The sequence below is a fragment of the Mustela putorius genome, unplaced genomic scaffold, assembly GCF_011764305.1.
Source record: "Mustela putorius furo isolate JIRA1106 unplaced genomic scaffold, ASM1176430v1.1 tig00003898_pilon_pilon_pilon, whole genome shotgun sequence".
Lineage (NCBI taxonomy): Eukaryota > Metazoa > Chordata > Mammalia > Carnivora > Mustelidae > Mustela > Mustela putorius.
The window spans coordinates 28,250,378-28,273,213 of record NW_025422047.1 but is presented as its reverse complement, the minus strand read 5'-3'; the positions used below and the strand labels follow the sequence as shown (position 1 = coordinate 28,273,213).

Here is a 22,836-nt window from a genome sequence, read left to right as displayed (position 1 = left end):
TGGGGGATAAAGAATATTGCTAATTAAAATCTTTACAAAATATCTGAATATTAAGATAGCACAAAATCATTAGTTAATATTCCATTTAGGCTGTGTGCATGTTTTTTCTTAAAATCATCACTCCTAGATTAAATGTAACCTTTTTTTTTTCTCAGCTTAGAAAAGAATTCAGGTTCCTATTACTGATTCTGTAATCTTTTTAACTGATGTTTCACTGCCGCATTGAGCAATGTAGGAAGAACAGGGACGATAACAGAATCCTCACATGTAATCCTCCAGCATCATTCATCCTTTCCTACCTCTCCTTATGATACAGAGGCAGCTTCTGTCAGCTAGCAGTTAGGGAGACAGGAGGAGTTCACTGGTTAGTTAGCTTTCTCCATCAGATTTTCCTAGCGGGAAAAGCTTATGTATGCTCTGGGAGAAAACAAAAGGAAGGAATAGGAGTTATGTAGAACTACCATATTAGAATGAAATACTACAATTCAGCTTAAGGGCAGCTCTCTTATATTTTTAGCCCTCATAAAATTGCAAATGAGGGGTGCCTGCCTGAGTCAGCAGGTAAAACATGAGCCTCTTGATCTCAGGGTTGAGTTCAAGCCCTACATTGGGTATAGAACTTGCTTTAAAAAAATTGCAAATGATAGAAATATGATTACAGCTCACTTAAGCTGAAAAGGAGAGTTGTTTTCAAGAATCTCAGTTGTGGGGCACCTGGGTACCTGGGTGGCTCAGTGGGTTAAGCCTCTGTCTTCGGCTCAGGTCATGATCCCAGGGTCCTGGGATCGAGCCCCTGCACCGGGCTCTCTGCTCTGCAGGGAGCCTGCTTCTCTCTCTCTCTCTACCTGCCTCTCTCCCTACTTGGGATCTCTGTCTGTCAAATAAATTAAAAAAAAAAAAATTTCAGTTGGTTCTGCTTTCTTCTACATTAGCTTTATTCTTGAGTTTGCTCTCTCTAACTATTATCAAGATGGCTCTTAGCACCCAGTCTTAAAAAGAGATGGTGCTTCTGTGCCGGTACTCCCAGCAGACATCTTTAGGAGACCTTGGGTCCCTGGAGTTAGGCAGTGCTCTCAGCTTCGTAACAACAACGTGGGCAAAACGTGGGTGAAAGAGAAGGTTCTCCAAAGGAAAAATGAGGTGCTCCTATCTAAAAGAAGATACATTGAACAGGCAGAATCACAGGTATCTGGAATACCTATTATAAACAAATAATTTTAAAATAATACTCAAAAGAGAAAGAGTTTGTGCTAACTTACTTATTGATGCTTGATATTTCATATCATTTATTGCCAGGTAGGAGCGGCACTTAGGCCAGCCTTCACTTCAGAGACACCACCTGATGTCACTGCCAAAGCATGTCAGGTAAATGGTTAAAAAGACAAAGATTGGATGCCTGGGTGGCTCAGTCGTTTAAGTATCTGCCTTCAGCTCAGGTCATGATCCCAGGGTCCTGAGATTGAGTTCAGCCTTGGGCTCCCTGCTCCACAGGAAGTCTGCATCTCCCTCTGCCCCTCCTCCCACTTGTTTGCTCAATCTTTCTCTCTCTCTCTAATAAATAAAATCCTTATTAATTAATTAAACAATGTTTAAAAAGTAAAACCCTCTGTTAGGAGGCAATTCTTCAGTTAATATTTGATACCAGGAGTTCTACATTATAATTGTCTAACCATTTATCTCAGCTCCTCCTTTTCCTTTATTTTTTAAATTTAGAGAATTTTCCCTTCCTTTCATGTAGCTACATGGTAATCTATTATTGGATATGTCATAATATATTTAACCAGTGATGGATGTATGGGTTTTTTTTATCTTTTGCTATTACAAATATTGCTGCAGTAAATGACTTTACATACAGGTCACTTTACTGGGTACAAGTGAATCTGTGAAGTAAATTCTGCAAGATTGAATTTCTGGTTTAAAGAATATATTGTTGGGGTTTATCAATTTAAACTCCTCCCAGCATTGTTTGCAAATACCTGTTGTCCCACAGTCTTAACAACACTTTAAGTTGTCAGACTTTTAGGTGTTTGTCTATATGATGGGATGAAAAGGGTATCTTCGAATAATTAAGTTTTAGATTTATGTTTCAGGTAAGACTGAGCATTTTTTCATGTATCTAAGCCATTATAATATATAATTGTTTCATTTTTAAAGATTTTATTTATTTGAGAGAAAGAACACAAGTGATCATGAGCAGGGGGAAGGGAGGGCAGAGGGAGAGGGAGAAGCAGACTCCCCACTTAGTGGTGAACCCTACATGGGGTCAATCTCAGGACACTGAGATCATGACCTGAACCCGAGTCAGAAGCTTAACCCACTGAGCCACCCAGGTGCCCATAAGAACCACTATAATAGATAATTTTAAAGTTACTTTTTAAGGATAGATTGTCAGGCACTCAATATCCAACCCTAAATGACCTGCAAAAATTAAAAGCAGAACTAGCTTAAATTGAATTATAAATAATTCAATTTATAATGGAATAAAAACTAAATTTAGTCTGTTCTTTCAACTTTATTTTATTCACTTGTATCTAGGATATGTTTGGTACCTTGATTATTCAAAGAACTGTATTAAATGTTGTACAAAAGGCACCTGGGTGGAACAGTTTTGTTAAGCATCCAGCTGTTGGTTTTGGCTCCAGTCATGATTTCAGTCATGAGACTGAGCCACTCTTCAGCTGCTGCACTCAGCGTGGAGTCTGCTTAAGACTCTCTCCCTTTCCCTGCCCCCACGCACTCTCTTGCTCTCTCCCTCAAATAAATAAATAAATGTGCTGAATCTCTGATTTATTATCACTTCATTATTTGTGTTCTTGCTTTAAGACATTAAAATCTTGTGAAATGAGACAGGAACTGAATAAATAGAGGAAGAGGAGAAATTAATTTTCTCTAGAGAAAGAAATACTACGAAATCCAAGAAAACCAAACAGCCTCCGATAATTTAGCAAACTGTTTGCTTTGGAGAATTATTAATGATGCTTTGTTTTAAAATACTTTCAGTATCTTATTTTCAAAGTAAAATCTTCATTGGGGTTTTAAATGTTAAGTTCTTTATCTTTCAACAGTCAAACTAATTAACCATACAGTCTCTGCTTTTAAAATAGTAATATGAAATAAGATTGAAGATTTAATTCAATATTAATCCAAACATTTATGAAAGTGGTACCTTTCATGGCTTCATTTCTCCATATTTATAAAATCTGAAACTCTTTGATTTTTATACTTAGTATCACTGGTTTCCTTGCTCAGCCATAGACTTCATTACCTTTTGAAATGCTGGCTTTTGACTGGCATTATCAGCAGGATCTATTGGGTTTCCTGAGAAGAAGATGATTTCAGTGTCTAGATTCCTGAGATATGGTTAGCTCTGCTGAGCTCACAAAGGGGAGGTATCTATAATTTTTAGATGTAACTTTTGATCTTCTTAAAAACCAGGTTTGCAGTGCTTGGATAGCAAGTGGAGTTGTCAGTGACCTTAATGATCTCCGGAGAGTCCATCAGTTGCTTGTTTCATCATTAACAAAAATACAGGCTGGAAAAGAGGCTCTGAGTCACTTATATAATGAAAGTGCTTCTACTATGGAGATCTTAGCCGTGCTGAAAGCCTGGGCAGAGGTTAGTGCTTCTCCATTTATAACTGGAATTTTATTTTATTTTATTTTTAAGATTTTATTTATTTATTTGACAGACAGAGATCACACGTAGGCAGAGAGGCAGGCAGAGAGAAGAGGAGGAAGCAGGCCCCTTCGCCGAGCAGAGCCTGATTCAGGGCTCAATCCTAGTATGGGATCATGACCCGAGCCGAAGGCAGAGGCTTTAACCCACTGAGACACCCAGGTGCCCCAACTGAAATTTTAGAAGTTGTTAATAAATACTATAGGCTATATGCTGAAATTAACTACTTAAAACACAACTAAGTCTGTTTTTAAGGTTAACAAAAAGATTTTCAATGTGAGATTTCTTTTTATGCTCATTGATTTTTTTTTTTTTTTTTAGATTTTATTTATTTATTTATTTAATAGAGAGAGAAAGCACAAGTAGGCTGAGCAGCAGGCAGAGGGAGAAACAGGTTCTCCACTGAGCAGGGAGCCCAATGTGGGGCTCAATCCCAGGACCCTAGGATCATGACCTGAGCCTAAGGCAGCTGCTTAACCCACTGAACCACCCAAGAGCCCCCTGATTTTTATTTATTTACTTATTTTTTTTTAGCCAAGCATTCTATAATATTCTTTTCTGTCTGTTATCTGCTACTTTAAGCAGGGGCAGCCATGAGCCAGAGAGACTAACCAGAAATCAACTTTTATTGAAACCTGAATTTTGGAAATATGGGTTTGCTTGTATGTTCTATCAATTCTGTATACATACTTGAATGTTTTTTCTAGCGTTCTTTCATAGAATGGCTTTTGAATATTAAATTATAGTTCTTTTCTTTTCCAAAATTAATGAAATATTATAGGGAAATGATTAACTTTATCTATTTTTCTTTTTTTTTTTTTTAAGATTTTATTTATTTATTTGACAGACAGAGATCACAAGTAGGCAGAGAGGCAGGCAGAGAGAGAGAGGAGGAAGCAGGCTCCCTGCTGAGCAGAGAGCCCGATGCGGGACTCGATCCCAGGACCCTGAGATCATGACCTGAGCCGAAGGCAGCGGCTTAACCCACTGAGCCACCCAGGCGCCCCTTTATCTATTTTTCTAATGAGGAAAAGTTTATGTAAACATATATGAAAGTAGAATAATATAATGTATTCATATATACCCACTTTGGGGCTTTGACAGTTCCCACACTTGGCCACCCTCAGTTCATGTATCATTTTAGTAAAGATATATAGTCTCAAATTACAACTGAGAAAATTAACCAATATGTAAGAAAGCATTTCCTCCATTAAAGCAAATTAAAACCTGAAGATTAGAGTCTATTTTTGCCATTACTTGGGTTTGAGCAGCCTTGGTTAGGAAGTAGTTCTGGGGGCACCTGGGTGGCTCAGTTGGTTAAGCGACTGCTTTTTGCTCGAGTCATGATCCTGGAGTCCCAGGAGGAGTCCCAAATCGGGCTCCCTGCTTGGCGGTGAGTCTGCTTCTCCCACTGACCCTCCCCCTTCTCATGCACACACGCATGTGCTGTCTCTTTCTCTCTCTCATTCTCATTTTCTCTATCTCTCTCAAATAAATAGAATCTTTAAAAAAAAAAGAAGAAGTAGTAGTTCTGCCTAGATTTAATAGCTGTAACTAATGATCTTCAATAGTCAGCTTTGTATGCTTTTAAACATTTGCTTTTAGTAGAGCAAGCAAATTTTCTAAACTCTGTAACCAATTTTGTAAATAATTCTCTACTTATATAGTGTTCTTTTCATATGAATCTCTGGGTTCTTCCTTAAGACTGACCAACAGGGGGTGCCTGGGTGGCTTCGTGGGTTAAAGCCTCTGCCTTAGACTCAGGTCATGATCCCAGGGTCCTGGGATGGAGCCCCACATCAGGCTCCTTGCTCAGCGGGGAGCCTGCTTCCTCCTCTCTCTGCCTACCTCTCTGCCTACTTGGGACCTCTATCTGTCAAATAAATAAATAAAATCTTAAAAAAAAAAAAAAAGGACTGACCAACAGGTTGTGTGTAATTGAGGTCCATAATCTGCTATCTAAAAATCCTTGGAGCCAGATTTGTTTGGAATTAAGAATTTGGGGAATTTTTGAAAAGTAATACAGTACATATTCGGGGCACCTGGGTGGCTCAGTTGTTAGGCATCTGCCTTTGACTCAGGTAGTAATCTCAGAGTCCTGGGATTGAGCTCTGCATCTGGCTCCCTACTTAGTGGGAAGCCTGCTTTACCCTCTCCCACTCCCCCTGGTTGTGGTTCCTCTCTCGCTGTCTCTGTCTCTCTCTATCAAATGAATGAATACAATCTCTTAAAAAAAAAAAAAAAAGGTAGTACAGTGCATATTCCAGGTATGCCTCCAGGAAATTGCAGCAATACTGTAGAATCTGTAATTAATATATCTGTAGTAAAATGTTTGAATATTCACACTATGTTGAATAGAGACTATAAAAGGCCTCATATAAATTCAGTCAAGTTTGCCAACAGATTATAATTACTTTTCAGTGTTTTTTGGATTTTAGAGTTGTAGATAGAGGGGTAGTACATGCTATATCCTGTGTTGAATACTTTCACATGCTGTAGTCCTATAAACAGTCCATGTTCAGTCTGTTTATGTAAACTTTTTGTAGTGATTTGGTAGTAACTTGGAAAGAAAATATTTTCCATATTTCAGCTTACTGCAGTTCAGAAGTGGGCACCTGAAGCCATATGTTGAGGTGGATTATAGGGCTATAGCTAAGCTTAGTGAGAAGAAAGTTGTGATCATGTAGTTATTGCTGTCAAGGGATATAAAAGTGCAGAATGGCAGCATATTTGTCAAGTATTTACTCTCCATAATGCATCTCATTATGCATTATGTTTGTCCGCCCCAGTTTGTCTGTGTATGTATGTGTGGGTATGTAACCTTCCTGGTATCAGAGTGCATTTGGAGTCCATTATGCTCAAAGGTGAAGTCTATCTCCTCGGCAAGATAAAAATATAGCACCTTATTAATGGGTACAAGATCTTCCTATTTACAAATTAACCCTGTAACAGGTCTACATAACTGCTGTAGAAAGACATAAAAGCCACAGACAAGCTTTGAAGACTACCACTTATTCAGAAGACTGTGTCAGAAATGAGTCATATTCGCCAGATGGACTGCTTGACTTAGTCCACGCAGACCTGGGCACACTGAGTAGGCTCTGGCTTGCTGCGCTTCAGGATTTTGCTCTCTTAACATTGCCTTCAGAATTTGCTTCCCAACTTCCTGTTGAAGGTAAGAAGTTGTAAAATATGTACATAATTCCAAGAGTGACAATCAGTAACTTTTTAAAATTTATCCTTTCGCAAGTAATTTCCATTTATAGAACAAGCATGTAAGAATTGCTTCAGGGTAAATACACTGACATTTACCTGCTAGATAATAAGACATGCACATCTTACCTCACAGGGTGCTGCCAAATTGTTCTCCAAGCAGTTGTAACAATTTAGATGCCCACCAACAGCATTTTTCTGTTTCACTAGATTCAACAGCATGTTTCTGTTTCATTAGATTCAACCATTATATGTTGTTGTACTTAATAATTTCTATCCACTAGGTGGATATGAAATAGTTTCTCATAGTTTTATTTTGTTATTTTGTTGATTGAAAACCTTTTTTCCTGGTTTCTGGGCTAAGTTTCTTTTTCCATCAGTCACCTACTCATAATCCTTGTCCATTTTCTACTTGGTATTTGTCATGATTTTACTGATTTGTTAATCCCTTATCTAATTTTAGTATTCTTTTTTGTTTTTTGTTTAAAAGATTTTATTTATTTAAGAGAGAGATCACAAGTAGGCAGAGAGGCAGGCAGAGAGAGAGGGGAAGCAGAGAGCCCAATGCGGAGCTTGATCCCAGGACCCTGAGATCATGACCTGAGCTGAAGGCAGAGGCTTAACCCACTGAGCCACCCAGGTGCCCCAGTATTCTTTTGTGATTGTGTGTCTCCCAAGTCTATAGCTTATAACTTTTATCTTTCTAAAATTAGTGTACTCATTCATTTATGGTTTATGGTTTTGTGGAATACCTGATAAGGTTTTTGTTGTTGTTATTATATTTTTAAGATCATAAAAACCTAGAATCATTACAGTTTTATACTTTACAGTTTGGGCTTAGTTTAGCTAGATTTTGTGTGTGTGGAATGAGATAGGCATCTAATTTTGTTGTCAGTTATCAATCTCCATTTTATGGATTGGATATTTGGATAGTCATTTTTATTCATGTTATTCCAAAATGCTTTTTTTTTTCTCTTTGATATGAATTTCAGGTCAGCTTGTCTGCTTCTATTAGAATTTTAACTGGAATTATACAGAGAGAGATAGGAGTGTCTAAAATACCTTTCAGTAGCATCAAAACGGAAATAAATTGATTTATTGGCATGGTATGTCAGCTACTAGTGAATAACAAATACAGATCAACGTAAGTTACTCTAGAAACATAAAGTTAGGCGAAAAAACAAATTCAAAAAGGTTACATACAATATGGTGCCTTTAAACACAAAATAACACATTATTTATGAATGCAAACATCTGTTGTAGGAGTGAGTCACACTAACTTGAGGAAAAGTGATTACAGAAGGAGGGATAAGAATTAATGGTATGGGGGCACCTGGGTGGCTCAGTGGGTATCAGTATTTGTTTCAAACACATATCACATAAATTCCTTAAAGGAACTTCTGGGATGATGGGAATGGTCTGTTATCTTATAACACAGAACAGAGAAAATGTAATTGAGCTAATCTCTTTTATTCCTCCGGAAACTGCTTCTGCTTTCTTGTAGGTGGTGCTTTCTACACATCAGAGACTAGTGAAAATGCAAAATTGCATTATTACAACTCCTGGGCACTTATCTTGCATGCTACAGCATTGTGGCTTACTAGCACAGGCTTTGTTGTTGCTGACCCAGATGAAGGAGCATCTCATCTCTCAAGACCTGTAACACCAACTTCCATGTGTCAAGGTTCATCATCTGGGGCAACGGTAAAGTCCCCTGAGGATGTCTGCACTGATAGATTCCATCTTATTTTAGGTCAGTAAAAGAGCTAACAAGCTCCTAACCTTACAGAGTTTTTCTTGAGTCGTGCCTTACTGCCCATTTTTCTTTGTTAGGTGTTAGTGATAAACTTGACATAACTGAGTAAACTTATATACATTTTATAAAAATGCAGATTTCTGAAATCCCATTACAAGCTGGCTTCAACATCATGTTCAATGAATTTTAGAAATTATAAGACAATCCTAGTTTTTTCCACAGTTTTTTGAAGATTCATGTAATATCTATAAATTTTTTAGATTTCTTTCTCTCTATATTAAAAAATACCAATATACTGAAGATGGGGTTCACCTGCATGCCCCCCCCATCTCTTACCTGCGTTTCAAGGATTGTAAGTTCAGAAAAGTATACTCAAAGGTACAAAATTGCAAGAAAATATTTAAGGTCAAGGAGATGAGATTTTTAGATTACAAAGTTTAACCCATTCCTTGGATTTCCTGGAACTTCATTTTTAAAGTGAAAAATCTTTCTAAAATAGAGTGAGTTTCTAGAATAAATGAGAGAAATGTTTTTCATATTTTACCTAGTTCTTGGAAAACAACCCATTCGATCATTATCTATGAAGAAATTATTGATTAAATGAAATATAAGCATTACAAAGATAAATGATTAAATTAAGTAAGGTTTATGGTTCACAGAATTTCTTTTATTACTCCTTCTCAGGCCAGACATGACTACATTTTCTATATCCTTGGGTATATTAAACTTTGTTTCCATTTGCCTTGCGACAAGAGTTTTTTAAAAACAAACTTGCAGAATGAAGGATGACAGTTACTATGAGCATAAGCTGTGCAGTTTGACTACCTCAGTTCAGATTCTTCCAGTACACCACTGTAACTGAGCTTGAGCAAATTAAATAACTTAAGCTGTATGTGCTTATCTCCCTCTCAGAAAGAGGGTTAATAATACCGTGGAGCATGCGACTCTGGATCTCAGGGTTTTTAAGTTCAAGCCCCATATTGGATGTTAAGATTACTTAAAAATAAAATATTTTTTTTTAAATACCTACTTCCTCAGGTATTGTGAGAATGAAATGAAATGGTATATGTAAAGATACAGTACTTGATCCATGATAATCACTCAAAAATTTTAGTAAGAATAAAGTTATAGAACTCTACATGTTGGGGCACCTGGCTGGCTCAGTTGGTAGAGCGATTCTTAATCTCGGGGTCATGAGTTAAAGCCCTCCATGGATCCTCCTTTAAAAAAAAATTTTATTTTTTTAATAAAAAACTCTTCACATTAAGTTCTCTAGTACAATTTTATTCTAATTTTTTGCATTTTTGAACTATTTCATAGCACCTATGCGTAGTGCTCAAACCTGTTTGAGATTATTCTCTATGTACATGTGGATAAAAACAACTAAAAGACTTGCTTTATTACTTAAAAGTTTAGTCTTAAATACAATGTGGTTTACTTTACCTTTTTGCTAAGCTTATTTGTATATCTTATCTAAGTATAAAATGAATTCCTTACTTCATAAACTAAGAATCTCAAAGAAGCCTCCTTTTTTTCTGTTTTCTACAGGAATCAGCGTGGAATTTCTATGTTCCTTACGCTCAGATGCAACCATGGAAAGCATTACTGCTTGTTTACATGCATTACAGGCCCTTCTAGATGTTCCTTGGCCCAGATCTAAAATTGGCAGTGATCAGGTGATTTCTTATTTTTTGTTAGGCTTCTGTGGTTTTCAAGGAACAGAAATAACAACATGTTCAGGTTTCTACAGCAAACAAAAAATGAACACAGAGAAGAAAAAGAAAACTAAACTGCTGCATGACTTGATCTGTCAGAACTGGAATGCTGTCAGCAACCATGCAGACCCAGGAGCAGTCATGCCTCTGACTGCCACTTGGTGTGTCTGCTTCTGCCACACTGATTTCTGCTGCTAACTACTACTCAGTGTAGCAGCTCTTCAGTCGAACTCTCAGCAGTGAGGGGGAAGGCACTGTATTGAAGTGGCCAGAAGAGTAGCTACTAGTTAAATGTAGAATTCCTTCTTTGTATTTTTCTGCTTCAGTGCGCCCTGTTCTTTGTATATATCTGTATCTTCTATTCCATTTCCCCAAGAGAGAATCTACTTGGTTCATGTATTTATGTCTATTACAGAGTATTCCTGTTGGTTGAGTTCTCCTTCTTGGTTTTTAAAGAGATTACTGGCTAGCCTATAGGTGGAGTCAGACACTAATATCTGACCCAGTTGTGACTGTGATAATAGGACCACTGTGAAGTATGGCATTTCCTTTAACTTCTTTCCTAGGAACTACTGATTTTCTCTCTAGGTAGACTGTAATTTAATCTGTTAACACTTTTGTTTATTAGGTTTAAATTACTAAAGAGCATCTTCCCTGACTTGGATTATACTTGAATAAATTCTGAACATTTTGTTCTTGTTTATTTGGCATATTAAAACAAGCACAATAATGATGGATTTTCTCTGTTATTTTCAAAGATGAAAGGAAGCTACCAGATTAAGCACTAGAAAAGCAGAAAACGAGAGACTGTCCAGTGCATTTTATTCTTTTATTTTTTTAAGATTTTTAAATTTATTTATTTGGGAGAGAGAGAAAGTGAGTGAGCACACACAAGTGGGCTGAGGGTCAGAGGGAAAGAGACAAGCAGACTCCCCACAGAGCAAGGATCCTGACATGGGGCTCGATCCCAGGCTCTGAGATCATAACCTGAGCCTAAGGCAGATGCTTAACTGACTGAGATACTGAGGCACCCCAGTGTAGTTTATCCTTTAGAGGGATATCCATTTTATGCTTATTAACTTACCACTTTTTAATGTTTTCCTTCTCTAGCATTCTTTGTTATTACTAGAAAACCTCAATACAGATCTGGAAGTCTTCACGACAGTGCTTGTATTCTTCTAGCCAGATTTCTCACCTTGCTTTGGAAGTTTCCCTTTCCATTTTCCCATTTTAGGACCTGTGTGAAACCAGTCTTTTGTCATAATACCATTTCCTGCAAGATGGTACAGAAACCAATCTGGAGTCAATTTAAAATAGAACAAGTGTTCCTAACATTATTGTACCTACACTTTTAATTTTTGTGATCAATTTGTTAATATTCTCTTTTTGAATGTTCCCATGGCATTTAATATTGGTATTTTTAAAAAAGAAAGTATGTCATTTCCAATGCAGTTTCTCCTAAATGTTTTCTATGATAGGACTTGGGCATCGAGTTGTTGAATGTACTACATCGAGTAATTTTGACCCGAGAATCACCTTCTATTCAGTTGGCTTCACTTGAAGTGGTAAGACAGATTATCTGTGCAGCTCAGGAACATGTCAAGGAGAAAAGACGAAGTGCAGAAGGTGAATGTTAACCTATAATACAAAATTCATCATATTATTATAATCAAATTAATTAGCATTACTTTTTTAAAGTAATGCTATGTTACATGTCTATGTTGTTCTGATAATGTTTTGTGTATAGTACAAATGAAACCTCTCTAGGTATGGATTTAAGTCCTTTAATCCACCTCTACATGTTAGCTTGGATTTTGTTAGTAGCTTAGGTTTTCCTTGGGAAAATGAGAATTTTAACAAAATCCTGGAAGGGGAGAAAAAAATCCCTTATACTGGTTGAATACTTACTTTAGCTATGAGTGTTTATCAGTGTACATGGAAGAACAACTGACAATTTTTTTAAGTTTTCTTTAAGTAATCTCCACACCCAGTGTTGGGGCTTGAATTTGCAACCCAGAAATCTGGAGTTTTATGCTCCACCAATGAAGCCAGCCAAGTACCCCATAACTACTGACAATTTTTTTCTTTCTCTTTTTTTTTTAAGATTTTTTTTAATTTATTTGACAGAGAGAGACACAGCGAGAGGGGGAACACAAGCAGGGCAAGTGAGAGAGGGAGAAGCAGGCTCCTCACTGAGCAGGAAGCCTAATGTGGGCTCCCTAGGATCATGACCTGAGCAGAAGGCAGACATTTTACTCCTGAGCCACCCAGGCGTCCCACTATTGACAATTTTTAATGACTTAAGTTTTGCAGAGTGATTAAATTGCTTACTTATAAGTCTGATTTGGTATTGATGAGTTTATCATTTAATATTACATTTGACTACATAGAACAGAAAACTCAGTCTGATAAGTGGATTTAAAACACAAGGATTTGTTCTGTTTTCTAAAAGATGCCCCAGAGACAGGAAGTCCTGAACAGGCATGGCAGTTTCTTTTTTTTTTTTTTTAAGATTTTTATTTATTTATTTGACAGAGAGAGATCACAAGCAGGCAGAGAGGCAGGCAGAGAGAGAGAGAGAGGGAAGCAGGCTCGCCGCCGAGCAGAGAGCCCGACATGGGACTCGATCCCAGGACCCTGAGACCATGACCTGAGCCGAAGGCAGCGGCCCCAACCCACGGAGCCACCCAGGTGCCCCAGGCATGGCAGTTTCTTAAAAAATATCAGGGACTTGGGGCACCTGGGTGGTTCAGTGGGTTAAAGCCTCTGCCTTTGGCTCAGGTCATGATCCCAGGGTCCTGGGATGGAGCCCTGCATCGGGCTCTCTGCTCAGCGGGGAGCCTGCTTCCCCCTCCCTCTCTCTGCCTGCCTCTCTGCCTACTTGTGATCTCTATCAAATTAATAAATAAAATCTTTAAAAAAAAAACAAAAACAAAACATCAGGGACCTTGGTTCTTATCTTTCTGCCTGCCATTATCAATATTTAAGAGTACAAGGTAGGCATTGGAGCTGGTCCTATCAGATTCACATTTTTCTTTTTTTAAGATTTTATTTATTTTTGAGAGAGAGAGCGCGCAGAGGGAGTGGCAGAAGCAGGTTCCCCTCTGAACAAGGAGCCCGACATGGGGCTCGATCATGACCTGAGCCAAAGCCTGACAGACACCCAATTGACTGAGCCACCTAGGTGCCTCTCAAGTTCATATTCTTAACAAGGCGTTAACCAGACAATATTTTAAAACTGAGAGGGTTACCAAGGATTTCTTTTGATCTACTGCAATAGGTAGTCATAATAAAGACAACTCCTTTTACCTCCATAACTTCATCTTTCAGTCTTTAACACCCAAGACTTTTGCCATTTAAAGGTTTTACCTACAACAGAAATGGACTAAATTGCCATCTACCTAAAGCAAAGCAAACACGAAATGTTTATTCAACACTGTTTTTTCTGTCTTTTAGTTGATGATGGGGCTGCGGAAAAGGAAACCCTGCCAGAGTTTGGAGAGGGAAAGGACACAGGAGGACTTGTGCCTGGGAAATCTTTGGTTTTTGCAACACTGGAATTGTGTGTATGCATTCTAGTTAGACAGCTTCCAGAACTAAATCCAAAATTGACAGGTAGCCCAGGAGTAAGAGCTGCAAAGCCACAGGTGCTCTCGGAAGATGGAAGTAGATTGGTGTCAGCTGCGTTAGTTATCCTGTCTGAACTTCCTGCGGTGTGCTCTCCTGAAGGTACGCTGTGGTATTTCACTGCTTTACTTGACCAGGAGGGAGAGGAATGGTTTTAATAAATAAAGGAGATAATGGTTGCCAATCCTTTTCTCATTAAACTAATGCTGCCTCAGAGGTTTGGTGGGTAATGTTTTTAATCCTTTAAGATTAACATTGCATTCTAATAATTTGTTTTTTGAAAGGGTAAAGGTAAGTAGATACTATGTATTATCAACAGATAATGCTCTTTCTTGGTTGACAATATTGTTAACGTATCAGTGGCAGTGATTTAGCTCTTGGGCATTTTTTGGTATAAAATACCTAATGGACTTCCCCTTTCTTGGTGATGACAGAAGTTTGTCATCAGTTTGGAATCGAGTCCATACTTAGAGCTTTTAAGGCTCCATAGGGCTCTGCTGAGTCACTGCCTCCTAATTCCTTCTGTGTGAATTTTTAACCTAGAAGACTTCTTGCTTTTCCCTGTTGTCCATGGTGCTTCTTGATTTGAAGTGGCCCATTCCTTCTCTCCTTTTTAAAATTTTGTCTTCTGGGGCACCTGGGTGGCTCAGTGGGTTAAGCCTCTGCGTTCAGCTCAGGTCATGATTTCAGAATCCTGGGATGGAGCCCCAAATCGGGCTCCCTGCTCAGCGGGGAGCCTGCTTCCCCCTCTCTCCCTGCCTACTTGTGATCTCTCTCTGTCAAATAAGTAAAATCTTTAAAAATAAAATTTTGCCTTCCTTTGAAGTTCATATCCAGACCTATGTTATATGTAAATGCTTCCCTAAAAACTCTAGCTCATAGAGAGTTATGTTTTTTCATGTGTGTATGCATATATATCTATGTGTATAATGTTGCTTCCATATGTGAATAGGTTTTATGCATCATATAGAGAGAGGCATTATCTGTAATTTGTTATTACATACCAAAAAGACAAACTTATATGAAAACAAATATGTCTTATTTCCAATGAAATACTGTATCCTTTAGGAAATTTAGTAGATAATAGGCACACCGTGCTTAATAGATTTCTTAACGGATAAGCATATTTTTGCTTAAACATGTCTTGACCAACATATGTGCTATCTTTTAATATGATTTTCAGCTTTGATATGAATTGAAACCTATATTCCTTATTCTCACATACTGCTTTGCAGCAAGAATGGCAGAAAAAGTGACTAGTAGAAGCTTTAGGATAAAAATACACTGTGAGAGTTTTGTTGAGTAGCCTCTGGGAGCATTAAATTTACTATTTTAGTTTTACTCTCTCAGTTTAAACATAACAATGACTTTTCAACTCTTCAATGGGTATGAAATTTTTTATAATTTTTATTGAGTAGATTGCTACAGATTCCTTAGAAAAAAGAGTTTGATATAAAATACATTCAGGGGGAGCCTGGGTGGCTCAGTGTGTTGGGCAGCTGCCTTTGGCTCAGGTCATGATCTCAGGGTCTTGGGTTGGAGCCCCACCTCAAGCTCTCTGCTCAGTGGGGAGCCTGCTTACCTCTCTCTCTGTGCCTGCCTCTCTGCCTACTTGTGATCTCTTTGTCAAATAAATAAATAAAGGGGGCCTGGGTGGCTCAGTGGGTTAAGCCGCTGCCTTCGGCTCAGGTCATGATCTCAGGGTCCTGGGATCGAGTTCCGCATCGGGCTCTCTGCTCAGCAGGGAGCCTGCTTCCTTCTCTCTCTCTCTGCCTGCCTCTCAGTGTACTTGTAATTTCTCTCTGTCAAATAAATAAATAAAATCTTAAAAAAAAAATAAAAATAAAAATATATAAATAAATAAATAAAATATTTTAAAAAATAAAAAAATAAATTCACATGGTTAGTAGTGATAGTTGTACAACATTGTGAATGTACCTAATGCCACTGAATTGTACACTTTAAAATGGTTAAAATTGTAAATTTTGTCTATATTACACTAAAAAATAAAAACAAATTCATCATTTGTCAGCTACCAAATAAGCAAGATACAAAAATACTGTGACACAATTTAAATAACATTTTCAGTTACAACCAAAATTTAATGCAGTCTTAAAAATCTTAATACTACCTAAATTATCTTAATAGTTATAATCCTTTATGAAAAATGTCTTAAAAGCTAGAAATTTTTGACATTGTCTTCCTCGTTGATGATTTCTTTTTAGAAAGTATATGTATAGACTGAAACATAGAGTGTTTTTAAATATGTGTCTTACAGGAAGCATCTCAATTCTCCCTACTATATTGTACCTCACAATTGGGGTCCTCAGAGAAACTGCTGTGAAGTTACCTGGGGGCCAGTTATCTTCAACTGTTACAGCTTCCCTTCAGGCTCTGAAAGGAATATTGTCTTCTCCCATGGCCAGAGCAGAAAAGAGTCACACTGCTTGGACTGACCTCCTCCGTAGTGCTTTAACAACAATACTTGACTGTTGGGATCCAGGTAATTAAGGCTATTGAGAAGCAATTGTTTACTTTGTTGTAAAAAGCATGAGGGACTTTGAGAATAAGCTATTTAATTGATCATATTTGGCATTCTTACCTAGAGAGGCCCATAGTTACTACATATGTGTTCAGAGAATATGTATTAAGTAATTAAGTAGATAAAAACATCTATATTCTCATTTTAGTATCTTTACTCTTTAATTAAATGACTGGCAACCTATATATTAAGTTGACAGAGATCTCCAAATGTTAGTATTAATTTATGAATATAGTATGATCCATAACTAGCTGACAAAACCTTTTAATGCACACAGGGTATCAAAAAGTACATAAGTTATGCATTATAAATCTAAAATAAGATTGATTGGATTTATATCCTCATTCCACTACTTACTAGCTAACTGACTAGCTAAGTTGCTCAACTTCTCTGAACCTTAGTTTTCTCATTAACAAAATAAGGGTATTGTGTTGCAGGAATTGTTAGAGCAGTAACATAATATATGGAAAGCATCTCATTTATTATCTGATATATATCAATAAATGATAGCCAGTATTATGTTCAGTGGCTGTTAAAATTTCTTTTGCTCTTACTATTGTTATATAGTTTTCATTTTCAGTATAATGTCATGGTGATTGTAAAAAGTCCTTAGACATATAGATTGTCCCTGCCTTCCTTGTTCTGTTTATAAATGTCACAGTTCACCATATTCTCTTTCATGTGGTGTAAAGGTTTCAGTGGAATTCAGCATTTATTGACCACCTACTTTATGCCCAGAGTTGAGAGTCTGGTGGAGTCTGGTATCTATAAATTGTTATATGCTTAATATCACAAAGTTCTCCTTGAAGGCAACAGTAATGTCTTAATTATCACTGCATTTCTAAATATAGTTTAAAAAAAAAGAGAGACTGGTTTTAAAAATGAGAGTAATCTGCTCTGAGTGAATCAGGCAGAGTGTAATACGGTTCTCTGGAAGCTCTTGTTGAGATGAAGTTTTGGGAGCAAGAAGTTTATTAAGGAACAACACCTGTGAAGGGAGTAGGGGAAAGTAATACTGGGCAAAAGAGGAAGTCGAACTCTAGCACAAGCCCCTAACAATTGGGAGTTCTGCAGATTGCCCATATGAATGCCTCACATAGGACAGAAAAGGCCTGTACTTTATCCTCAGATGTGGGCTAACCTAGGAAGGATGTGATCTCAATCAAGGCAACTCTAGCTGAGGCCAACCCTAAGGGAGCTAAGCTGACCATATTTCCCAAGGCTGGCCATGAGGGATCTCAGTGGTACAGTTCTGTATCTACCACAAGAGGTTTCTCAGAAAAGTCGATGGAGACTTGGAGAATCAGGAAGCATTTTCCACATGGACATCATAGAAACAGGTTCTAGGTACATTTTGATCATGTGCCTGTAGACCTAAATAGTATGGTACATTTGGCGACAGCAAGTAGAATAATAAAAGAATGTGGGGTTAAAGGAAGAGGCGGAGGAGGGTGATGAATATTAATTATTAAAAAGATGAAGTGGGATGGTGCATGGGGCCAGATCATGGAGGATTTGCATGGTTTGTAATTTGGACTGCTTTAATATGCATGTGGAATCACTGAAGGGTTTTAAGAAGAGGAGTAAAGGGATAGAATTTGCAATTCTGAAGAATCACTATGGCAGCTATAGAAAACAGGATTCTTAGAGGTAAGATAGTAGTGTAAGGATAAAGAATAAAATGTTAAAATGTTAAGCATGTATTAACAGAATTTATTGATAGTTTGGTTTAGGAATTGAAAGGGTTCATTGAGCACTACTAGTACCATTAACAGAAATTCCAAAGTGAACATTTTCAGGGGAATGTAATGAGTTGAGTTTGAAATGCCTTTCAGATAATCAAGTGGAGCATAATATGTAGCAGTCTGGACTTCAGGAAAGTAATCTGAACTAAAGATGATTTTAGAGTATGTGTATTGGAGAGTTATCAGCATAAGCTATGGGATAGATAAAATCACCCCAGTTGAGTTTATGGATCAAGATGGAAGGAGATTGAGGAGAGAATACAGTCACAGAAGCCAAAGAAAAGAATTTTAATGGTGAGAGCATGGTCAACAGAGTAAATACAGTGTAAATGGAACGTAAGGAAAGTAAGGATTGAGTATAGACTCCTCTTCACAAGCAGAAAAGAAAGCTGAAGGAAAGTACAGGGATGAGGAATTTTTTTTAAGATGAGATTTTAGCATGCATTTGTGGTTATGGGGGATAAAAGATATGAGATTGGAGTTGGAAATATTAGGGAGGGAAGCAATGTCTCCTTCTAAGCAGGAAGAAATAAAATTCATAGTACAATTTAGAAGGATGAACCTTTGCCAGTGGGAGGGAAGAAAACGAGGTTAGAGATGGGAACTAACAGGTGTAAGATTTTATGATGAGAGTTACAAAGAGCTTGTCTCTTCCATCACACACCAGAAATATGTTTTTGGTTGTTTATCAGAGAATAAGGTTAGGGCGGTAAGGATTTAGATTACCTACCTAGAGAAATTTAAGTAGGAGCTGATAATCACAGGTAAACCATTTTCTGTGTAACAAATCGCCTGAAAACATAATGGTTTAAAACAACAAACATTTATTATCTGATAGTTTACGGGTCAAGAATTTGGAGCAGTATAGGTGGTTGGTTCTCACTCATGAGGTTACTGTTAAGATGTTGGCCAGGGCTGCAGCTAGAAGATCCATTTCCAAGATGACTCATTCATGGTTGTTGTAAAGAGAGTCTTCAGTCTCTTGCTGGCTATTTGCAGGAAGCTTTGTTTCCTTACCACAGAGACCTCTCCATGGGGCTGATGCTAAAGGAAACTTGCATTTATGCTGGGTAAAAGAAGATAGGAGTAAGGGAGTTTAGGTAGGGATGGGGGAATAGGGAATTTGAGAGGAAATGGGAAGAGGAACCCAGGAGAGCTTTATCCTTCTGAAAATAAAAAGACATTTTTACTAAACAGACTAGCTGTGTTTCAAGTTGTCATGAATGACCAAAAGTAACAACTGTTTAGGAAGCAGTATAGCATCATGATTAACATTATGCTCTCTGGAATCAAACTATCTGCCTTACTAATTGTGTGACTTGGGCAAATGACTAAACTTCTTTTCCTCATCTATAAAATGGAAGGAAGAAGATTACCCATTTCCTGTTGCTATTATATGGATTAAATATTTAATATATACAAAGTACCTATAATAATGTTGTCATCATTTTAAATGTTGACCCATGTACCTTTTACTTTAAAATTATTCAAATTATTTTTATAAAATCCCACTCATCCATAATATATTGCTTTCATTGCTGTCATTGTTTCATTATTACCTCTCAAGCATCAGTTAAGATATTAATCTCCTCAAGGCTTTCTCTGACCACCTAGTGTAGCAATTCCTGGGTTGCTTTCCTTTATTTTCTGATTTTTTTTTTTTAATTTACTTATTTGGGGTGCCTGGGTGGCTCAGTTGGGTGTCTGACTTTTGATCTATTAGCTCAGGCCTTTATCTCAGGGTTGTGAGTTCAATTCCCACATTGGGCTCCATGCTGGGTATGGAGCCTACTTTAAAAAAAAAAAAGGTTACTATATAAAAGTAATCTCTGCACCCAACATGGGGGTCAAATTCACAATCCTGATATCAAGTGTTACACACTCTACCTGCTGATCCAGCCAGGAGTCCCAACTTTTATATTTTAATGTATTTTTTATATTCATAGACCTTGTGACTAACAAATTATTTACTTCTGGTATACAATATATCTTCTGTAAATTATAGACTCACTGCCAAAAAGAGCGCTGTTTCCTAAACATTTGTTGAATGAATGTTAGCAAACCTGTTATCTCGATCCCTGTATATCATTTCTTCATAAGTAGTAATCCAGTCTTACACTGTTCCATGAGTTGAATTTGCCGCCCCTTTTCCTTTTCAAGTAACATCAAGTTTTCACAGCAGGGTCATTAAAATTACTGAATGAGATTATGAAGGTAAATATGGGGGGCAATGAAGGAGAATTATCTAACAGAAAATCCTTTCAGATGATTGTGACCCATGCAGTATTTTCAGGTATTTTTATACTGTTAAGAAATGGTATATATAGCAAAGCACTAAGGTATTTTCACTTGACACTTGTGTTATCAGAATATGAATACCTTATCTTACCTTAATCTTAAAAAGAAAGATTACCTTAATCTTAACAAAGAAAAATCATTTCTGATTTGTTCCACAACAAAAATGATACTATAATAGCTAACTCATGTTGAGCTCAACATGCTATTCAAATGCCTTACATGAATAACTCATTTAATCCTCATAACTTTATAAATGCAAGTACTGTTAATATTTCCATTTTATAAATGTGAAAACTAAAATTGGGGTTCAGTGTTCAATGTTACACAACTAGTAAATGTATATTCCTAGTAAATATACATATATATTTACTGATGTCCGCCTGTAAAGAATGTAATTACTTTGGTAATTTTTGGCTTTAGAATGACTTACAATCTTACATTTTAAAACCTACAACTTTTGCCAGGATTCTTAAAATCAGTCCATTAGTGTTTGTCTATAACTGTTGCGTACACAAAAGAAATTGTTGCTCTCAAACCAGAGGTATCTTCACACAGGTGCATAAAACAATACGGCAATCTTGGGATGTTTCTCATAGATTATTTCTCTTTAGTAGATGGAACACATCAAGAACTTGATGAAATCAGTCTACTTACTGCTATCACAGTATTTATTTTGTCTACCAGTCCAGAAGTTACTACCATCCCATGCCTTCAGAAGCGCTGTATTGAGAAATTTAAGGCTACTCTTGAGATAAAAGATCCTGTGGTAAGTGTCTTTATTAGAGAGATGTTTGTAATAGGAATGTGTTTAGGCTTTTGTAAAACCTTTCTTTGTGATTTTATTGGCTCCAACAAGAAGTACAAGACTGAATTTTTTGTTTTTAGGTTTGGAGCAATTTCTGTTCTTAGGGTGACAAAGCCAAATAATACTGTTCTTACTCTTTGCTCCCAAGGATAGAACATAGTTAGAGAAAGATAAAGGACATTTAAAACAAAACAAAACAAAACCTTAATTTGAAATAAGGCATCTTAAAATTGATGTATCTCTGGAACTTACGAGGGACATTTAGTAAGATAACTTGTTTTTATTTTCATTTTTTTAAAGATTTTATTCATTTATTTATTTTAGAGAGAGAGCCTGCTTGCAAGGAGTGGAGGGAGAGGGAGAAGCAGACTCCTCATTGAGCTTGGAGCCTGATACGGGACTCAGTTTTATCACCCTGAGATCATGATCTGAGCCAAAATCAAGAGTTGGGCATTCAACTGACTAAGCCACCCAGGTGCCCCTTAGTAAGATACTTTGTAGCTTATTATAGTGGATTTCCTAAAAAAGAAAGACTTCACCTGCCTTCAAGAATATGATATGAGGGCGCCTGGGTGGCTCAGTGGGTTAAGCCGCTGCGTTTGGCTCAGGTCATGATCTCAGGGTCCTGGGATCGAGTCCCGCATCGGGCTCTCTGCTCAGCAGGGAGCCTGCTTTCTCCCCTCTCTCTCTCTGCCTGCCTCTCTGCCTACTTGTGATCTGTGTCAAATAAATAAATAAAATCTTAAAAAAAAAAAAAAAGAATATGATATGAAATAATGGTACCCATCCCAAAAACAGTGCACACAAGTTAATCTCATTCCTTTAAGACCTCTTCACTTGCTAAATGAACTTCCTATTCCTTTATGCACTGCAGAATGAGTTGGTTCCAGGTCAGAAAGACTTCATTTACAATTAGATTTGGGGGAAATTGGCCAATAATATCAAAAGGTTTTAAAACATTTCATCAGGGGTGCCTGGGTGGCTCAGTGGGTTAAAGCCTCTGCCTTCAGCTTGGGTCATGATCCCAGGGTCCTGGGATCGAGCCCCGCATTGGGCTCTCTGCTCAGTCAGCAGGGAGCCTGCCTCCCCCTCTCTCTGTCTGCCTCTCTGCCTACTTGTGATCTCTCTCTCTCTCTCTCTCTGTCAAATAAATAAAATCTTTAAAAATTTAAAAAAAATTCTTTTCATCAAATACTAGTAGAACTGTATAGGTCAGTGTGAAAAATGCGTAGTTACCATTTAGCCAGAAGGACAATTAAAGATTTCATGGGCAATACAGAAAGTTATGTAGTTTAAAGAACAAATAAAACTTGGCTCTTTTAATAGAGAACATTCAGTTTTCCTAAGTAATCAAAGATTTGATAAAAACAATATGAAACGTGAGAAATTATTTTGATAATATTCAGAATCTTTGTCTTCTAGGCAGATTATTTTAATAAGGCAAAGAAAAACCTTTTATA

General features: G+C 37.2%; 1 protein-coding gene across 9 annotated transcripts in view; it reads left to right on the top strand.

Annotated features, from left to right (window-relative positions):
• HEATR5A (HEAT repeat containing 5A) overlaps positions 1-22,836 on the top strand; it is a 111,753-nt gene that overhangs the window by 80,400 nt on the left and 8,517 nt on the right. For 6 of the 9 annotated variants that reach the window (XM_013047443.2, XM_013047441.2, XM_013047442.2 and 3 more), the window contains 9 exons: positions 1,297-1,365; positions 3,436-3,615; positions 6,628-6,850; positions 8,393-8,641; positions 10,193-10,320; positions 11,838-11,985; positions 13,816-14,088; positions 16,265-16,489; positions 21,183-21,337. In XM_013047443.2, coding sequence (XP_012902897.2) covers positions 1,297-1,365; positions 3,436-3,615; positions 6,628-6,850; positions 8,393-8,641; positions 10,193-10,320; positions 11,838-11,985; positions 13,816-14,088; positions 16,265-16,489; positions 21,183-21,337 — 1,650 coding nt within the window. The remainder of the gene's footprint in view (positions 1-1,296; positions 1,366-3,435; positions 3,616-6,627; positions 6,851-8,392; positions 8,642-10,192; positions 10,321-11,837; positions 11,986-13,815; positions 14,089-16,264; positions 16,490-21,182; positions 21,338-22,836) is intronic. The other 3 variants (XM_013047440.2, XM_013047444.2, XM_013047445.2) reach the window with 3 other exon arrangements.